This window comes from Desmodus rotundus, chromosome 2 (genome assembly GCF_022682495.2).
Source record: "Desmodus rotundus isolate HL8 chromosome 2, HLdesRot8A.1, whole genome shotgun sequence".
NCBI lineage: Eukaryota > Metazoa > Chordata > Mammalia > Chiroptera > Phyllostomidae > Desmodus > Desmodus rotundus.
The window spans coordinates 104,052,804-104,072,122 of NC_071388.1; the positions used below are offsets into that span (position 1 = coordinate 104,052,804).

At 39.9% G+C, this 19,319-nt stretch overlaps 3 protein-coding genes across 3 annotated transcripts in view; 1 reads left to right on the plus strand and 2 right to left on the minus strand.

The window, feature by feature from the left end:
- Window positions 1–1,377: 1,377 nt before the first annotated feature.
- SMCO1 (single-pass membrane protein with coiled-coil domains 1) lies at window positions 1,378–4,703 on the minus strand. Its single transcript, XM_024577949.3, has 3 exons — window positions 4,541–4,703; window positions 2,942–3,091; window positions 1,378–2,509 (listed from the first exon to the last, which is right to left on the minus strand). Exons 1-3 carry the CDS (start codon window positions 4,588–4,590, stop codon window positions 2,065–2,067), a joined length of 645 nt encoding a protein of 214 aa, XP_024433717.1. The 5' UTR covers window positions 4,591–4,703; the 3' UTR covers window positions 1,378–2,064.
- Window positions 2,970–19,319, minus strand: part of WDR53 (WD repeat domain 53) — a 42,356-nt gene continuing 26,006 nt past the window's right edge. The window contains exon 4 of the mRNA XM_045185899.1: window positions 2,970–3,091. Coding sequence (XP_045041834.1) covers window positions 3,087–3,091 — 5 coding nt within the window. The 3' untranslated portion in view covers window positions 2,970–3,086. The remainder of the gene's footprint in view (window positions 3,092–19,319) is intronic.
- On the plus strand, window positions 10,867–11,073 carry LOC112320691 (small ribosomal subunit protein eS1-like). The gene has a single exon (XM_045185901.1). The coding sequence runs from the start codon at window positions 10,867–10,869 to the stop codon at window positions 11,071–11,073; it is 207 nt and encodes a 68-aa protein (XP_045041836.1).

Here is a 19,319-nt window from a genome sequence, read left to right on the forward strand (position 1 = left end):
GGGGGAAATGGGACAACTGTAATAGCATAATCAATAAATATATTAAAAAAAAAAAAAAAGAAAGCTGGTGATTGGAAAGAACCAGGCCTGAGTTTTTTGAGGAAATCAACTGCAGAGAGGAAGAGAAAAGAAAATCACTGTGCATAAAAATAGTCTTTAAAGTTTTTTGGGTTTGCTGAAGTCTTTCAGGTTGGGGAGGTGGGTGGTTTCCAGATGGAGCCAAAACAAGGACATGTAGGTCCTTGGTAGAGGGCTTTGTTTTGTTTTAATATGGGTCAGAAACCTTTGGTTGCCCTCCGGTTGTCCATGGTATCAATCCACTAACCCAGAATTAAAGCTCCCTATGATGGTTCCAAATGGCTTTTCCCATGGAATCTGCCATTATTCTTTGAAACATTTAACTATGTTTTATTTGCTGTCATCTTATGCATTCAGGTCATTGCTTTCTCAATCCATGCTAAATGAGTGGTTTGTGGCTTGCCTGCTTCAAGGATCAACTCAGTACACTTTTTTAGGTACTATTTCTCCATCACACAGTGATACCCCTCCTCATATATCCCTTTGTAAACTGGTTTTTATCATAAACTTATTTAATTTTTGTATTAAAAAAACTTTTTTATCCTCACCCAATGACGTTCTTTCATTGCTTTTTAGAGAGAGAGAGGAAGGGAGGGAGAGAAACATTGATGCAGGAGAGAAGCTTCAGTTGGTTGCCTCCCCAACACTCCCAGACGGGAGATGGCTTGTACCTGGACTGGGGATCATGTGTGCCCAGACCTGGGACCCACCCTGCAACCTTCCAGTTATGGGATGATGCTCTAACCAGCTTAGCCATACCTGCCAGGGCTAATTTTGCATTTTGATTCTATTTTTTAAAATCTTCTGTAATGGATACATTTTATATGCTTCCTCAGATTTCCTTGGCCTTAATTACTTTCTGGACCCACTGTTCCTTGGTCTGCCCGGGGCTGGCCAATTGCATTCCTGGAATCTCTCTCTCCTCCTGCCACTTTTAGACTCCTGTGAAATGCTGCACTGAACAGTGCAGGCTCTGACTTTCCAGTGGCTGCTGGGATGGCTTAAATGCTGCATCCTGGGAGTATGGGATGTCATTCCCCATGGAGCAAACTGGCCAACTGAAAACAGTGGACTAAAGAAGCACAACAGAGAAATTTCCTTCTTTTTTCCAAGTCATGGTTTCTTTAAACAGTGTGTCTGAAGAGCGACCAGATTGAAGGGATGTATCTGCCAAGCAACCTGCTGTGTTTCTTGTGGCTCATTTTCACTGAGAGGCCAGAAAGGTAACAACATATCACCTTGTATGACTTCTTATTCTTTTCTCCCTGACATTCCTCCAGAGTGTTACCTCATTCTTGCTGTCCTGAATTTGTATCTCCCAAACAAAGCCTCAGCATTTAACCTACAGCACTTAGCACATGGCATTTGGTGTTCCATAAATATCATAAATATATGGTCAATGTGTGTGAGTTCCCTTTCTAGTATAAATAACTGTGTTACTGTACTAGAGAGAAACTGTACATCACATGCAATATATATTAGGTAATTTTTATTGTTTTGCCTTTTAATAGATCATTCACATTGTTCAAAATTCAAAATGTACACATGGACTAACAGTTAAAAGACTTCCTCCTACCTTTGACCACTTAGGTTCTCAGTTTTCTTCCCTAAGACAACCAATGTTATCACGTTCTTATGTATTTCTCCAGAAGTTTATGAAGTTTATGGATATATTAGCTTATATATGTGTATATGTGTATTTGTGGTTTTCCCTTTTTATATTTAACAATACATGTTGAAAATAAATATTTTAAAACAGCACATCTTTGTGATAACTCCACATATTCATTATACAATAACAGAGATTCTCCATTTTTAATATGGCTACACAGAAAGTATCCATTGTATCAATTTATCATAATTTCTCTAATAGTTCCCCAACTTTGGCTATAAAAATAGGTCCCTAACAAAATTGTATGTACATATTTTTCCCCATTTGCAAGATAAATTACTGGAAATAGAATAGCTAAGTCATAAGGTAACAGGTTAGTTTTTAACTGTTGGTATCAACTCTTTCAGGGGTGACTTTTGTTCTTCAGAGGCTGTCACTGCTTTCCCCTCCTCAATGAGCTGAACAGCTCTCAGCAAACTATCCTGCAGAGCCTGGTTCTTTACCACGTTGGTGATCATGAAAGTGACATCCCTCACGTACACCTGTCTCACTTTGGCACTGTAGTGTTCTGCCTTGTTACCGTGTGCAATAAAGAAAGTACAAAGTGCCGTGATATCAACTTCTTGCAGCCCACACTCTTCCAGGACAGACTCCCACACAACTCTAATGCCCTTGTTCTTGACTTTTCGTCGAAGGACAGAGGCTAAGGTGGGAAGACCACTCACCAGGTCTGGCAGCTTCTCAAGTACATGAGTGTGCAAGCAGATAAGAACTTCAATGACGTAACTATATACAATATTCAATTCCACTGAAGTGAACCTACAAAAAAGGAAACAGCTTCTAAAGCAGTAGAATACTTTATGTTCAACTATAAAACTAATTCTATTAGGATAACTCAGAGAAGTGCAAATCCACTAGAAGAACCAGCTATTGTATTTTAGAAAATACTTTAGAAACAAGACCTGTGCTAAACTGGGTACCTTAATTCTCTGGCCACCCATACTGTAAGTTTCTCAATTGCAAAGGAGTTATATTATCCATCTCTGCGAGAGACTATGATGAAATGAGTACCGAAGTGCCTGGCATATAAACAGGTGCTCAAATTAATCTTTTTTGAATGAATGAACCTAAGAATATGTGATCTCTTCACACTTCAATGCTGGAACCGTATTAAGAAATTCAATTTTAGAATGACCATTGTAAGCTCTCACAATGAGACAGAATTCCACTGATTTCTAATTGGATACTCACTTGAGTGCCAGAACCGCTGTCCATAGCTCATCTTGGGCTGCCTGGCTTGCCAACATCTTGCTATGATGTTCAAATTTTTGTGTCAGGTTATCCTTAGTGAAGTCTAGTTGTTTAAACTGTGCTTTTAAAGCTTGTAGTTTCTGGTCTAATCTATAGGATAAAAGAATCAAGGGTTAGTTTAGGTCAGGGACAAAATTCAGATGGGCCTAAAATTAGACTATATTATTTATAAACACTACAATTTGGGGAGCTATTTGCCATTCTCTCTATCCATCATCCTAGTTCTTGCATTCCTTTTTTTAATCATATTTTATTGTATTTAAAATTTTTTTTATTGTTGTTCAATTACAGTTGTCCCCATTTATCCACCATTACTCTCCCCTGTCCTACCAACCCCCCACCTCCCACATTCAATCTTCCCCTCCCCCATCATTGTCTTTGTCCATGGGTCCTTTATACATGTTCCTCGACTCTTCCCCTTATTTCCCCTGTTATCCCCCTCCCCTCACCCCTCTAGTTACTCTCAGTTTGTTCTTTATTTACGTGTCTCTAGTTCTATTTTGCTCATTTGTTTATTCTGTTGATTAGGTTCCACTTATAGGTGAGATCATATGGTATTTGTCTTTCACCGCCTGGCTTATTTCACGTAGCCTAATGCTCTCCAGTTCCATCCATGCTGTTCTTATATTGCCAAATTTTTGAATTGTCTACTTGAATTCATCTGACATGTTTTGTCTACATATTGTACTTTTTACTTTAAAAAGTATACATATACAAGCATTACTTTGAGTCTTGCAACAACCATAAGAAGTGATGCAGTCATTTTTACTATTTTACATGTAAAGATACTGGGTATCAAAAAGATTGAGACCTAAGGTCATATTGCTAGCTAGTGCAGGAACCAGTATTTAGTAAGACAGCTTTCTGTACCCTATTCTGATTTTTCAAATCCTAGCCTTCCTTTGAGGATAAGCTCAAATTCCACCACCTGCTTAACGTCCCCCCTCTCCCCTAGTCTTTCTACCTAAAGATCTCCTCCCTGCTTATTTCATTCTCAGAAAGACTACCTCTATCACCTGTCGCTTTCCAATTCCTGCTTTATTTTTAGAGTTAGCCCTTATACAAAACGTATTCACATACTTATTTTTGTATACCTACCATATAGCACATGCATTAATTGAATGGAATTATTGCACCTGGGAATAAATTTTTCATTATTAATTTACATTTTTTTTCACCTAGAAGATTTAAACTACTTTATTTACCCTTTTTTCCTTTTCTCTTTTCAGAGAGAGAGAGAGAGAGAGAAGGAGAGAGAAAGAGAAACATCAATTTGTTGTTCCACTTATTTATGCATTCATTGGTTGATTTTTGTGTGTGCCCTGACCGAGGATCAAACACACAACCTTGGTGCATCTGGACAATGCTCTAACTAATTGAGCTATCTGGCCAGGGTGAGATTCAAACCATTTTAACAGAGATAGAATTCTAATCGGCATTTTTGTAGTTCTTTCTCTATTTTTATTCCTGATACTTCGCTGATCCATCTTCCCAGAGAAGCAGACCTATGCTTGTTCCCCGCCAGTAGCCCTCAGCAACCTTTTCATCGCCTTCTTCAAGGATATCAGGGTTGTGGTTTCATTATTCATCTTCTTAAGACAAAATGAAAGGAAACAAAAGCAAAACAAAAGCCCAACAGAGGTTTGAATCCAGGGTTTTCTACTGTCTTCTACTCAGCAACAGGCAGCACCAGCACAAGTATTAAATCTAAATTCTGCCTGAAAGGTCACTCAGTACAAGAAGCTTTTAATAGCTCGTACATCCAAATATAGTTTCAAAGAACTGATCGTGAGAACACAGGTGTCCAAAATGCACTATAATATTTGCCTTTGAAAATGAGCTGTAGCATATCAGCATAGCAGAACAAACAGATGTAATCATGGTTCTACGTATATCTAGTAAATGTATATACAAATATACAAAAAAGGTAGACACGTAGTAAGATTTAATTTGATGGAAACACTACTCTCAAATTTTAACAAGCAATTCAATTAGCATCTAATTTGGGTTTAAAGGAAGACCCAGACCTTTTATCATGTATTAGATCAATACTAAAAATCTAACCATCCTTAGAAATGAATACATTTTTATTGAGATCTTCTAGTATTAGATTAGGTATAGAAATAAAAACCAACACAAAACACGATTCCTGAACTTAAGGGATTTAAACTATAGTTGGGGATATAGAACATTACTTGAAAAGAAAATGTGTATAAAATGTTGTGTGCTAAATAGGTACAGGCCACAAAAATAACAGAAGATGAGAGTAGGCAGTCATAGAATAGGCTGTACTAACAAACTCATAAATGATTCATGTATTAAAAATTTCCTTATAACTATTTTGTAGACACCAGCATTTGCAGTTCCTGCTTAACCAAGGAATGACGCTGACCACAAGAAATTGGGAAAGCATCAGGGACTCATATCAGAACAAGCAGAAATGCTGCCTGCATGTCTTCCTCAAAGATAATCAGCAGAGAAACTGTTGATAGAGCAATGAAACTTCCTGATGTCGCCTGCAGGAGGTAACATTGAAACCACCCAAGTAGGGCTGAGAAAATGCACATAGCCAGAAATTCCTTAGTTCCCTTCTTTCAGTGGTTCCCCTATATAAACTAGCCAGGACACCTGAGATGGTAAGATGGCATTTGAGACAAGAGTCCCCCATCTTTCAGGTTGCTGGCATCTGAATAAAACCACTTTCTTTACATCAGCACCTGCCTTTCAAGTATTGGCTTTAGAAGCAGCAGGCAGCTAGACCTGTATTCGTTTACAGTTTTTGGTGACACAGACAGGACAATGTGGACTCTAGTAAGACCCAGATGGCCCCAGCAGGGGTCCTAGCTGCTTGTGGGAGGCAAGGATTGAAGGAATTTCTCAGCAGCTGCCAAGAGTTCTTTATCTCAGGGACTCTCTCTGTTCTCCCTCTCGAGGCATCAGCCACCTTTAAATGCTTTGCTGGTGAAAGGAAACAGGTTACTGGTGGGTTGATGAGCCCAAACTGGGGAAAGTCCCTCATGTGCACAACCAGGAGCCCTCAGCCCCACCATCTGGGTTCTTTGAACTGTCTGGGATGGCGCAGGAATCAATAGGTGTCAATAAGGTTGGAATTATACAGTATGTAGCCTTTCCAGATCAGCTTCTTTCACTCAGTTAATTGCATTTAAGTTTCCTCCATGTCTAGTTATGGCTTGATAGCTCATTTCTTTTTAACATTGAATAATATTCCATTCTTTGAATGTACTACAGTTTATCCATTTACCTACTGAAGGAATCTTAGGTGCACCCAAGTTTTTGGCAATTATAAATAAAACTGCTGTAAATATCTGTGTGCAGATTTTTGTGTGGACATGAGTTTTCAGCTTATTTCAGTAAATACCAACAACTCAATTGCTGGATCATATGGTAAAAGTAGGTTTACATTGATAAGAACTAACTGTCTTCCAAAGTGGCTGAATCATTTGGCATTCCTATCAACAATGAATGAGAGTTCTTGTTGCTCTGCAGCCTTGTCACCATTTTATGTTATCTGTGTCTGAGATTTGGGCCATCCTAATATGTGTGTATCTCATTGTTATTTAAATTTGTGACTCCGTAGTGACATACGATGTAGAGCATCTTTTCATATGCTTACTTGCCATCTGTATATCTTCTTTGGTGAAGTGTCTATTCAGGTGTCTTGCCCAATTTTAAATCAGGTGTTTATTTTCTTATTGTTGAGTTTTAAGAATTCTTTGTATACTTTGTCAATAGTCTTTTATCATTTGTCTTTTTCAAAGAATTTCTCCCACAAACTTTTTAAAGTATATATGTTTATTGATAGAGAAGAAGGAAAAGAGTGAGAGAAACATCTATGTGAGGCAGAAACTTCTATTAGATTTCCAGCCAAGGTGGAGGCATAGGTTGATACACTTTGCCTCCTTGCACAACCAAAAAAATAATAATAATAATAACCAAACCAAAAAACAACAAATTTAAAAACAAAAAGATAACCAGAACTGCCAAAAAATCAAACTGTATGGAAGTCCGACAACCAAGGAGTTAAAGAAGAAACATTCATCCAGACTGGTAGGAGGGGTGGAGATGCACGCAGTGGCTGGTGCACTGGGCGGTCCCACATTTGCACGTGCATGATTGGGAAGAGCAACTAGGGAGTGAGACAGACCACGAAACCTAGGGTTCCAGCACAGGAAAAGGAAACCTCAAAACCTCTGGCTGTAAAAATATGTGGGGTTGCAGTGGCAGGAGAAACTCCCAGACTCACAGGAGAGTTCACTAGAGAGACCCACAGGGTCCTAGAATGTACACAAACCCATCCATCCAGGAATCAGCACCAGAAGGGCCCAATTTGCTTGTGGGTAGCAGGAGAAATGACTGAAAGTCAGCCAAGAGCTGAGCAAGCAGCATTTGTTCCCTCTTCGACCCCTCCCCCACAGAGAGCACCACAATGCAGCAACATGAATTGTTCCATCCTGGTGAATACATAAGGCTCTGTCCCTTACAATGTCACAGGTGTGCCGAGAACAAAAACACATGGCCCAAATGAAAGAACAGATCAAAACTCCAAAAACAGAACTAAGTGATGAAGAGATAGCCAACCTATCAGATGCACAGTTCAAAACAATGGTGATCAGGATGCTCACAGAAATGGTTGAGTATGATCACAAAAAAGAGGAAAAAGTGAAGGCTGTGCAAAGTGAAATAAAGAAAAATATACAAAGAACCAACAGTAAAGGGAAGGAAACTGGGACTCAAATCAATGATTTGGACCAGAAGGAAGAAATAAACATTCGGCCAGAACAGAATGAAGAAATAAGAATTCAAAAAAATGAGGAGAGGCTTAGGAACCTCCAGGACAACTTTAAATGTTCCAACATCCAAATCATAGGAGTATCAGAAGGAGAAGAAGAAGAGCAAGAAATTGAAAACTTATCTGAAAAAATAAAGAAAGAGAACTTCCCCAGTCTGGCAAAGGAAATAGACTTCCAGGAAGTCCAGGAAGCTCAGAGAGCCCCAAAGAAGTGGGACCCAAGGAAGCACACACCAAGGCACATCATAATTACATTACCCAAGATTAAGGATAAGGAGAGAATCTTAAAAGCAGCAAGAGAAAAGGAGAGAGTTACCTACAAAGGAGTGCCCATGAGACTATCAGCTGATTTCTCAAAAGAGACCTTGCAGGCAAGAAGGGTCTAGAAAGAAGTACTCAAAGTCATGAAAGGCAAGGACCTACATCAAAGGTTACTCTATCCAGCAAAGCTATCATTTAGAATGGAAGGGCAGATAAAGTGCTTCTCAGATAAGGTCAAGTTCAAGGAGTTCATCATCACCAAGCCCTTATTATATGAAATGTTAAAGGGACTTATCTACAGGAACTACTATAAAGGACACATGGATAAAATCAAGGGGGAGGGTGGAGGTGGGGGAGGGAGGTGGGTTCAGCTGGGGTGGGGTGGAGGGATGGGGAGAAAAGGCATACAACTGTAATTCAATAACAATAAAAAAATTAAAAAATAAAATAAAATTCTTATATTGATTTTTTTAAAAAGGGACTTATCTAAGAGAAAGAAGATGATCAAAAATGTGAACAGTAAAATGACAACAAACTCATAACTATCAACAACTGAACCTAAAACAAAAACAAAAATGAACTTCGCAAACAACTAGAACAGGAACAGAATCCCAGAAATGGAGATCACATGGAGGGTTACCAGCAGGGAGGGGGAGGGGAGAGAATGGGGGAAAAGGTACAGGGAATAAGAAGCATAAATGGTTGGTACAAAATAGACAGGGGGAGGTTAAGAATAGTATAGGAAATGGAGAAGCCAGAGAACTTATATGTTTGACCCATGGACACGAACTAAGAGAGGGGAATGCTGGTGGGAGGCAGGGTGCAGTACAAAGGGGAATAAAGGGGAGAAAGAAATGGGACAACTGTAATAGCATGATCAATAATATATATATTAATATTTTATTTATTTACTTTTTTAGAGAAAGAGGGAAAGGGAGGGAGTTAGGGAGAGAAACATCAGTGTGTGAGAGAGACATGGTTGCCTCTTGCACACCCCGCACTGGGGATCTGGCCCACAACTTAGGCATATGCCCTGACTGGGAATCGAACCACTCAATCCACTGAGCAATACCAGCCAGGGCAATAAAATATATTTTTGAAAAAAGAAAAGAAACATCAATTGGTTGCCTCCCGTATGCTCCCCGACCGGGCATTGAACCTGCAACCTATGTATGTGCCCTGGCCAGGAATCAAACCCCTAACCTTTTGGTGTATAGGAAGACACTCAACCAGCTAAATCTCCCAGCCAAGGCACTCCCACAAAATTTTTTATAAGAAAGCTGCAGCTTAGATTCCTGCCCATTTTCTGTTGAAGGGCACAAATCTCTGACAGCATGCTGTGCTCAAGAGCTAAGCAGCAATGCCAAGAAGTAAACAGTTATTCATGGTGCTAAAGCAAGTGTCTAAAAACAAACAGCTCATGGACAGCAGGTTTTTGTTGTTTATGGTAGAGCTGAATCAAGTACTAACAACTGAATATTTGAGTACTACACATTTGAGAGCTGAACTCAGAGTACAGACATTAATAAAGTAATGTAATTTCCAGAGTCTTCTGACCCAGGGAAAAGATCCAGGAGGGGTTTTTTTGTGGGTTTTTTTTTTAACCAGAGATGAAGTTACCATTAGTAAACTTATTAATGGGCACCTTGCCCTAAGAGTTCTTGTAACAGTAGCGTATGTGGATGGAAATAGAAATTGTTAAAATGATATTTTGTTTGGTGGGCTGCCAACCTGGTTTTGCCCACTTCGCACTTTGCTCACAGTGCAATCTTCAAAATGATGCATTTAGTCCAGAAAGTTATCTACACGAATATTTCTGAGAAAGGGGTTCTTTAACTTGCAAATTTATAAAGACTACAAAAGGATTCGTTGAGAAGGTCTAAGCTCATATTCTGGAAAGAAAATTCCATACATTTTTATCAGTCCCATCTTCAGACTCAAACTTGCACCGGGCCCGGTCGTCATGTAAAAGCAAGATCCACACAATAGCGCCAATTCTAGGCAATCACTCCATTTACTTACACCTGGCTTGTGTTTAGTTCCTTCTCTTTCATTCCTATAATAGATTCCACTTTCTAAAACCTGATCGGAAGTCCTTCAAACCAAACTATCCTTGGGCTCTGAACAGATTGGTACCAATTTTTGTTCTAACACTCCTTTGCTCTGTAGCTTGTGCTGGTTACTTAATATCTCTCAGCTCATTTCTATATTTGTAAAAGGGGATCATGGTCATATTGAAAAGCCTCTAGAAGAATTGAGGTAGCCCACAGAGGGAACCTACTGGATAATGTCCTTTGTACATTATAATGTACTTTGTCCTCAGCTTCCTTCTATTCTCTGTCTCAATTTCCTACTTCTGTACTACAGGTGCTTCCAGGAATTGGTATAATAGGCAGTAAGACAGACATGAGCAGAGTAGGAATGATAGGCCAGGTACAGAAGGTCACCCAGGGCGGATAGCTCTGGGTGCTTAAAACAGACAATTGTAGGGTGGGACCTCGCCCCCAAGGTCACCTTTTCTCCCCTAGCATATTGCTGGTCATGCAATTTAGAACCCCCTGACTTTTGACATTCTGATCATTCAGTTTAGACTCTCATACTGCTGGTCATTTGGTTCAGACCCTCCGCTGACCTTTCCTCTCCCAGCATGTCACTAGTCATGTGATAGACCCCCTTAGAGCAGGAACAAGGGGAGCTGGATAGACCAATCAGTGGAGACCACAACCCTGAGGAGACACCTCTCTTGAAATCCCTGCCTTTAGACTTCTGCCCTTTTGGCACTCTGAGCACCCCCATGATGGTGGGCAACAGCAGGCTCCTCACAAAAGGTGGCAAAAGGGGAGCCAAGAAGAAAGTGGTTGATCCATTTTCTAAGGAAAATTGGTATGATGTGAAAGCGCCAGCTATGTTCAACGTAAGAAATATTGGAAAAACACTAGTGATGAGAATTCAAGGAACCAAAATCTCATCTGTTGGTGAAAGGGTCGTGTTTTTGAAATGAGCTTAGATGATCTATAGAATGATGAAGTTGCTTTTAGAAAATCCAAGCTAATTACTGAGAATGTTCAGGGCAAAAACTCCCTGACTAACTTCCATGGCAAGAATCTTACCCATGACAAAATGTGCTCCATGGTCAAAAAAATTGCAGACCATGATTGAAGCTCATGTTGATGTCAAGACTACTTATGGATATTTGCTTCATCTATTCTGTGTTGGTTTTACTAAAAAACATAACAATAAGATTTGGAAGATCTCTTATGCTCAGCATCAACAAGTCCACCAAATCCAGAAGAAGATGATGGAAATCATGACCCGAGAGGGACAGAAAAATGACTGTAAAGAAGTGGTCAACAAATAGATTCCAGATGGCATTGGAGAAGACATAGAAAAGGCTTGCTGCCCTGGCTGGTGTACCTCAGTGGATTGAGCGCTGGCCTGTGAACCAGAGGATCGCCAGTTCAATTCCCAGTCTGGACACACGCCTAAGTTGCCAGCCAGGTCCCCAGTTGGGAGTGCGTGAAAGGCAACCACACATTGATGTTTCTCTCCCTCTCTTTCTCCTTCTCTTCTCCTCTCTAAAAAAAAAGTAAATAAAATCTTCTTTAAAAGAAGAAAGGAGAGGCTTGCCAATCTATTTATTTGCTTAATGATGTCTTTGTTAGAAATGTTAAAATGCTCAAGAAGGCCAAGTTTGAATTGGGAAAACTCATGGAGCTTCATAGTGAAGGTAGAAGTTCTGGAAAAGCTAGAGACAAGACAGGTGCTAAAAGTTGAACAAGCTGATGGATATGATCCCACAGTCCAAGACTCTCTTTAAAATTCAGACATTTAATGGTGACAAACAAAAAGACCTATTTGTGATTTAAAATAAGAAGAAGAAATCCCTGCCTTTAGAAGACAGATAAAAGCCTTTAAGGCAAAGGACCCAGTGCATGCGCACTCTCTCTCTTCAGCCTGCCACGCCTTTCCCCTCTCCTTTCCCAAATCACATTTTGTCTTTCTTTCTCCCAAGGTTCTTTGGCCTCTGTAACTTTCTTCCCAAGTCTATGCAGCTCGGCTGGCTCACTTCTTCCACAGCTTACTTCATCTACCTCTATGACTTTCTAAATAAACTTTTGCTTGTATTTGAGTTCCTTAGTTCTGAATTCTTTTTTTAGCCAAACTCAAGGGCTGAGGTCTAATATCTGATACCATTTCCCATCAACAGAATCACCTCACAGAATGTGTAATTTCTTCTCAGGCCTTGCTTCTAGTATAAATCAAATTAAGACTACACATACTGTACCGCCTGTGTGACATTTCTTGTTCAAGCATTAATCTCAAAGAACCTGAGCAGATCTGATTAGCTAGATCAAAACTATTAACCCCAAAATGTGTTTGTTACTTTCAAATTTATTGTACACATATAGACATATTCACAGACAGGGGTTCTTATGGAAGCTCCCACTGAGGAATTGGTGAAAACAATTCCTTTGATATGGCTTACCTACTTCAAATCTGCTGAAATTTTTTTTAATTAGTAAAGGTTTTCAAAAATTGAAGTATTCACAAACTCAATGATGATGAGGTCATGATATAAGAAATACATATTTGGTCTTTGTCCTTGTTCTTGGCACAGAGCTTCTAAAATACTTGTAAATTTCTATGTGATAAGAACAACAGGAATAGCTTTTATTTATATGTATATATTTATATACTTTGTCCCCAGCTCCAGAAACAAATGAAAAGGTCATCTTTTACTATAATATTTCATTTTAATCCTTCAGTTAACAATACCTCTGAAGTGAAAGGAGTGTCCTTCGTTATTCATAACCAGCCCCTTTCAGCCCATACAAAAGTTTACGTTAATGAGGCAATTTTTAGTAGTCCCTAAGGATGTGGGGCTGGTGGCCAGGACAGCCAACTGCAGGATTAGAATGTTGGAATTTTCAGTTCCATCCCTCAATCTCTGGGAAGGAAGGCAGTGAGGGCTAGAAGTTAAGTCAATCACCAATGCCCAACGAAGAAAGAAAACTTCAGGCCAATATCGCTGATGAACATAGACGCTAAAATTCTCAACAAAATATTGGCAAACCTCATCCAGCAATACATTAAAAAGGTCATACACTATAACCAAGTTGGATTCATCCCAGGGATGCAAGGATGGTACAATATTTGCAAATCAATAAACATAATACATCACATAAACAAAACCAAAGACAAAAATCACATGATCATATCAATAGAGGCAGAAAAAGCATTTGATAAGATACAGCACCCATTTCTGATAAAAACACTCAGCAAAGTGGGAATAAAGGGAGCATTCCTCAACATAATAAAGGCCGTATATGAGAGACCTACAGCCAACGTCATACTCAATGGACAAAAACTTAGAGCCTTCCCACTAAGATCAGGAACAAGACAAGGATGCCCTCTCTCACCACTCCTATTCAACTTAGGACTTCAATAGGACTTCCTATTGGAAGTCCTAGGCACAGCAATCAGACAAGAAAAAGAAATAAAAGGCATCCAAATTGGTAAGGAGGAAATGAAACTGTCACTGTTTGCAGATGACATGATAGTGTACATGGAAAATCCTATAGACTCCACCAAAAAACTACTCGGCCTAATAAATGAATTTGGCAAAACAGCTGGATACAAAGTCAATACTCAGAAATCAAAGGCATTGCTGTACACCACCAACGAAACTGCAGAAACAGAAATCAGGAAAAAAATCCCATTTGATATAGCAACAAGAAAAATAAAGTACCTAGGAATAAACCTAACCAAGGAGGTAAAAGACCTGTACTCAGAAAATTACACAACACTGAAGAAAGAAATGAAGGAAGACACAAACAAATGGAAGTATATACCATGCTCATGGACTGGAAGAATTAACATCATCAAAATGGCCTTACTACCCAAAGCAATTTATAGATTCAATGCAATCCCTATTAGAGTACCCATGACATATTTCACAGATATAGAACAAACATTTCAGAAATTCATATGGAACCATAAACGACCCCGAATAGCTGCAGCAATTTTGAGAAAGAAGAACAATGCAGGAGGGATCACAATACCTGATATCAAACTGTATTACAAGGCCACTGTCATCAAGACAGCCTGGTACTGGCACAAAAACAGGCACATAGACCAATGGAACAGAACAGAGAGCCCAGAAATAAACTCAAGTCTTTAAGGTCAATTAATATTTGACAAAGGAGGCAGGAGCATAAAATGGAGCAAAAACAGCCTCTTCAACAGATGGTGTTGGGAGATCTGGACAGCTACATGCAAAAAAATGAAACTCGATCACCAACTTACGCCATACACAAAAATAAACTCAAGATGGATAAAAGACTTAAACATAAGTCATAACACCATAAAAGTCCTCGAGGAAAACATTGGCAGGAAAATCTCAGACATTCCACGCAGCAACATCCTCACAGACATGTCCCCTAGAGCAAGGGACATAAAGGAAAGAATAAACAAATGGGACCTCATCAAAATAAAAAGCTTCTGCATGGCTAAAGAAAACAGCATTACAATAAAAAGAGGACCAACGGTATGGGAAAACATATTTGCCAATGATACCTCAGACAAGGGCCTGATCTCCAAAATATATAAAGAACTCACATGACTCCACTGCAGGAAGACAAACAACCCAATTAAAAAATGGGCAAAGGACTTGAACAGACTCTTCTCCAAGGAAGACATACAGAGAGCCCAGAGACATATGAAAAGATGCTCAGCATCACTAGCCATCAGAGAGATGCAAATTAAAACCACAATGAGGTACCATCTCACACCAGTCAGAGTGGCCAACATAAACAAATCCACAAACAAATGTTGGAGAGGATGCGGAGAAAAGGGAACCCTAGTGCACTGTTGGTGGGAATGCAGACTGGTGAGGCCACTGTGGAAAACAGTATGGAATTTCCTCAGAAAACTAAAAATGGAACTGCCCTTTGACCCAGCAATTCCACTGCTGGGATTATACCCTAGGAGCCCTGAAACACCAATCCAAAAGAACCTATGCACCCCAATGTTCATAGCAGCACAATTTACAATAGCCAAGTACTGGAAGTAACCTAAGTGCCCATCAGCAAACGAGTGGATCCAAAAACTATGGTATATTTACACAATGGAATTCTATGCAGCAGAGAGAAAGAAGGAGCTTATACCCTTTGTGACAGCATGGATGGAACTAGAGAACATTTTGCTAAGTGAAATAAGCCAGGCAGTGAGGGACAAATACCATATGATCTCACCTTTAACTAGAACCTAATCAACAGAAGAAAAAAGCAAACAAAATATAACCAGAGACATTGAAGTTAAGAACAATCTAACAATGGGCAGGGGGTAGTGGGGAGGGGACAGTGAGGAGAGGGGATTACAGGAACTACTATAAAGGACACATGGACAAAATCAAGGGGGAGGGTGGAGGTGGGGGAGGGAGGTGGGTTTGGCTGGGGTGGGGTGGAGGGATGGGGAGAAAGGGCATACAACTGTAATTGAATAACAATAAAAAATTAAAATTAAAAATAATTACTTCAAAACAAAAAAAAAAAGAAAAGAAAAGACATCCTTTGAAGAAATAGCCATATCCAATGATGGAAATGTGATAAACAAAGAAAGTATGTGGTAGGATAGTAGAGCTTAATAACAATTCAGAAATATAAGCAAGGATTCTATGACCCTCGAAAATAACATTTTAAGGAAAAATTTTAAAAACTTTTGAAAGTTCAAAATAGATTAATTTTAAAAGGATTTAGTTAGACCAAATTTTTTTTTAATTTTAATATTAGAGCCATGAAAAATTCCTTATCAACATGAAAGAAAGCTAGACAAAAAATTAGCTGAGAAGGAGCAAATCCCCCACCTCACCTAGAAGAGAAAAAAAAAAATAGAAAAAGTACAGGTAGTGGCTAATCACATTAACTGACTAATTTGAAGCCATCAAAATTCTGACAATCACCCTGGCTAGTGTGACTCAGTGGATTGAGCACCAGCTTGTGAACTGAAAGGTCACTAGTTGGATTCCCAGTCAGAGCACATGCCTGGATTGCAGGCCACATCCCCAGTTGGAGGTGTGCAAGAGACAACCCAGTTGATGTATCTCTCACACATAGATATTTCTCCCCCTCTCTTTCTCCCTTCCTTCCCACCTCTCTACAAATAAGTAAATAAATTCTGACAATCCAGGAGAGTTTGGGGATTGTGTTTCCGGGGGGCGCTGAACCTCTACAGAACAATACACAAAGGGAAAATATTGAAAATTCTAAGAACTAAAAATGAAATGCTCCATGAGGAGTAGTAACATAAATTAGAAAATTAGAGTACATTTTTAAAGAGGGGCAAGTCATAGATTAAGAGGTTTAAGAAAAACAAAAAGTGTCTGCCTAATTGCCCCTCTGGCTGCCCCAGTAAGCAGACCCAAAATCATCCCTGTGGCTACAGTGGGATTCTGTCACATGCAACCACAGAGTCCACACAGCAGCTATGTGCCACTTTGGAGAACTGGTGGTAGTGATACTAGAATGACCAGTCAGGGCAGATAAGGTAGGTTTGAGTAGTCAAACCTGCTCACCCGCTTATGCTCCCTACCAGGATGACATCAGGATCATCAAAGTCACTGGAAGCAAACAGCTGGATTTCATTCTTGACTCCTATACCACCTACTGAAAACGTGACAACTTTCCTCGCTACCTTAGAATTTATACCGAAAAACCCTCTGTGCTCCTCCGGAATACCCTCTTTCAGAGTAAACTGTGGGCTTCAATCTTCCTATTTCCCTATACTCCCCTACATCACTGAACTAGTCCTAGTCTTTCTAGGAGATGCTAAAGGTTACACAAGAGGATTTTGGGACATGATCTACAAGTCCATGCACTCAAACTTCAGTGACATATATATAGGATCCAGCACAAAAAATGTCCCTTTTTTATTACAAAATATTTTATTATAAAGTCATAAACATGTAATTCTGTAACATAACAATATCACACTCAAGCACACCATACGACATTTTAGGTGAAATGTTCAAATTGCTGTCCATCTTATTTGAGACATTCATGTGCCTTACCGACCATACTCAAGCAGGTGTTACTTCTGCCAGACCCTGTATATATATATATTTTGTATATTTTGTTGATTATGCTATTAGACTTGTCCTAATTTTTGCCCCTTTTCCCCCTCCACCCACCACCTCCCACTCCCTCAGGTACTGTTGGCACCATTGGTCATGTCCATGGGTCATGTGTAAAAGTTCTTTGGCTACTCCATTTCCTATACTGTATTTGCACCCCCATGTCTATTCTGTAACTACCTATTTGTACTTCTTAATCTCCTACCTCTTCTCCCATTCCCCCACACCCTTTGTCCCATCTGGCAACCATCAAAACACTCTCTGTATCCATGATTCTGTCTCTGTTCTTCTTGTTTGCTTAGTTTGTTTTTTAAATTTGATTGTTGATAGATTTGGATTTTTTATCACTTTATTGTTCATAGTTTTGATCTTTTTCTTAAATAAGTCATTTTAACATTTCATATAATAATGGTTTGGTGATGATGAATTCCTTTAGTTTTTTCTTGTCTGGAAAGCTCTTTATCTGCCCTTTAATTCTAAATGATAGCTTTGCTGGGTAGAGCAATCTTGGCTGTAAGTCCCTGCATTTCATGACTTTGAATATTTATTGCTAATCCCTTCTGGCCTGCAAAGTTTCTTTTGAGAAATCAGCCAACAGTCTTATGGGAACTCCCCTGTAGGTAACTAACAGCTTTTCTCTTGATGCTTTTTAAGATTCTCTCTTTGTACCCATCTTGTTTGGGACTCTGTTCTTCCTGGACTTGTATGTGTATTTTCTTCACCAAATTAGGGAAGTTTTCTTTCACTGTTTTTTCAAATAGATTTCCAATTTCTTGCTCTTTCTCTTCTTCTTCTGGCACCCCTATGATGTGAATATTGGACCTCTTGAAGTTGTCCTAGAGGCTGCTTATACTCTTCTTATTTAAAATTTTTTTTTCTTTTTGTTCTGGTTGGTTGTTTTTTGCTTCCTTATTTCCAAATCATTGATTTGATTCTTGGCTTCATCCACTCCACCGTTGTTTCCCTGTAAACTGTTCTTTATTTTAATTAGTGTATCCTTCATTTCTGACCGGGCCTTTTTTATGCTGCTGAGGTTCTCACTACGTTCCTTTAGCATCCTTATAACCAGTGTTTTGAACTCTGCATCTGATGGATTGCTTATCTCCTTTTTGTTTAGCTCTTTTTTCTGGAGTTTTGATCCAGATGAGTTCTTTCATTTGGGCCATGTTTCTTTGTCTCCTCCTTTTGGCAGCCTCCTTTTTTTTATTTCTATGTATTAAGTAGAGCTGCTTTGACTCCCTGTCTTGGTAGCATGGCCTAATGTAGTAGGTGTCCTGTAGGGTCCAGTGGCACTGCCTTCCCTATCACCCAAGTTGGGTACTCGAGGTGCGCCCTTTGTGTGGGCTGAGTACACCCTCCTCTTGTAGTTGAGCCTTGGTTGCTGTTGGAAGATTAGTGGGAGGGACTTACTCAGGAGAGTCAGCGGCAAGAACTTAGGACTATCTGTGACCATTCACCACCAACCTCTGCCCTCCATGGAGGATCAACTGTGCAGGGGCAGGGTGATAGTACTCCAACATGGTCTGTAGCCGCCCACTGGGTGCACTGGCCCTGGGGTTTCCTGGATGGTATAGGCCAAGGGTCAGCCCCCACCTGTGTTTTGCCTGGGCCACCCTTCCTGAGCTGTAAAGCAATCTGAGATGGCTGCTACTTATGCTGGGCTTGGAGATTCCCAGCCAAACTGTGAATCTAGGCTGGCTGCTGCTTGTGTCAGGCCTGGGCCACTTACCAAGAGGTATGGGATCTGGGGGCTCACTGAGGCTGGCTGTCGCTTGTTTGAGAGGATTTAGGAAGTTATGCAACATGAGCCAAGACCAGCCAATCACATGGAAAAGCAGCTTCAGTGGACCAGTAAGTTGGGTGGGGTGGAGTCTCTGAGGACTTCCAAGGCAAGTCAAACAATGTTAGCCAGGTTGATGGAGTATCAGATATGGCACCATCTTACTGGCTCTGTGGGGGGAAGGGTTTAGCAAAGGGTCGAGGCTTCTGCTGGCCCTGATGCCAGACACTTCAGTTTCTCCCTCTATACCATTATTGTCTTTCAAACTGCTTCCCTAGTACTGGAACTCAGAGGGAGTGAGTCTGAGTAGGTGAGGCCATGTGTGAGTTAAGAGGAA

What these genes read in the sequence shown, in the direction of transcription:
- LOC112320691 (XM_045185901.1), top strand. Translation starts at nt 10,867, where the DNA reads ATGATGGTGGGCAACAGCAGGCTCCTCACAAAAGGTGGCAAAAGGGGA.
- SMCO1 (XM_024577949.3), bottom strand. Translation starts at nt 4,590, where the DNA reads ATGAATAATGAAACCACAACCCTGATATCCTTGAAGAAGGCGATGAAA. An exon ending in TTGAAGAAGGCGATGAAAAG is followed by an intron (nt 3,092 to 4,540) that starts GTTGCTGAGGGC and finishes TTTATCCTATAG; the next exon opens with ATTAGACCAGAAACTACAAG. An exon ending in ACAGCGGTTCTGGCACTCAA is followed by an intron (nt 2,510 to 2,941) that starts GTGAGTATCCAA and finishes CCTTTTTTGTAG; the next exon opens with GTTCACTTCAGTGGAATTGA.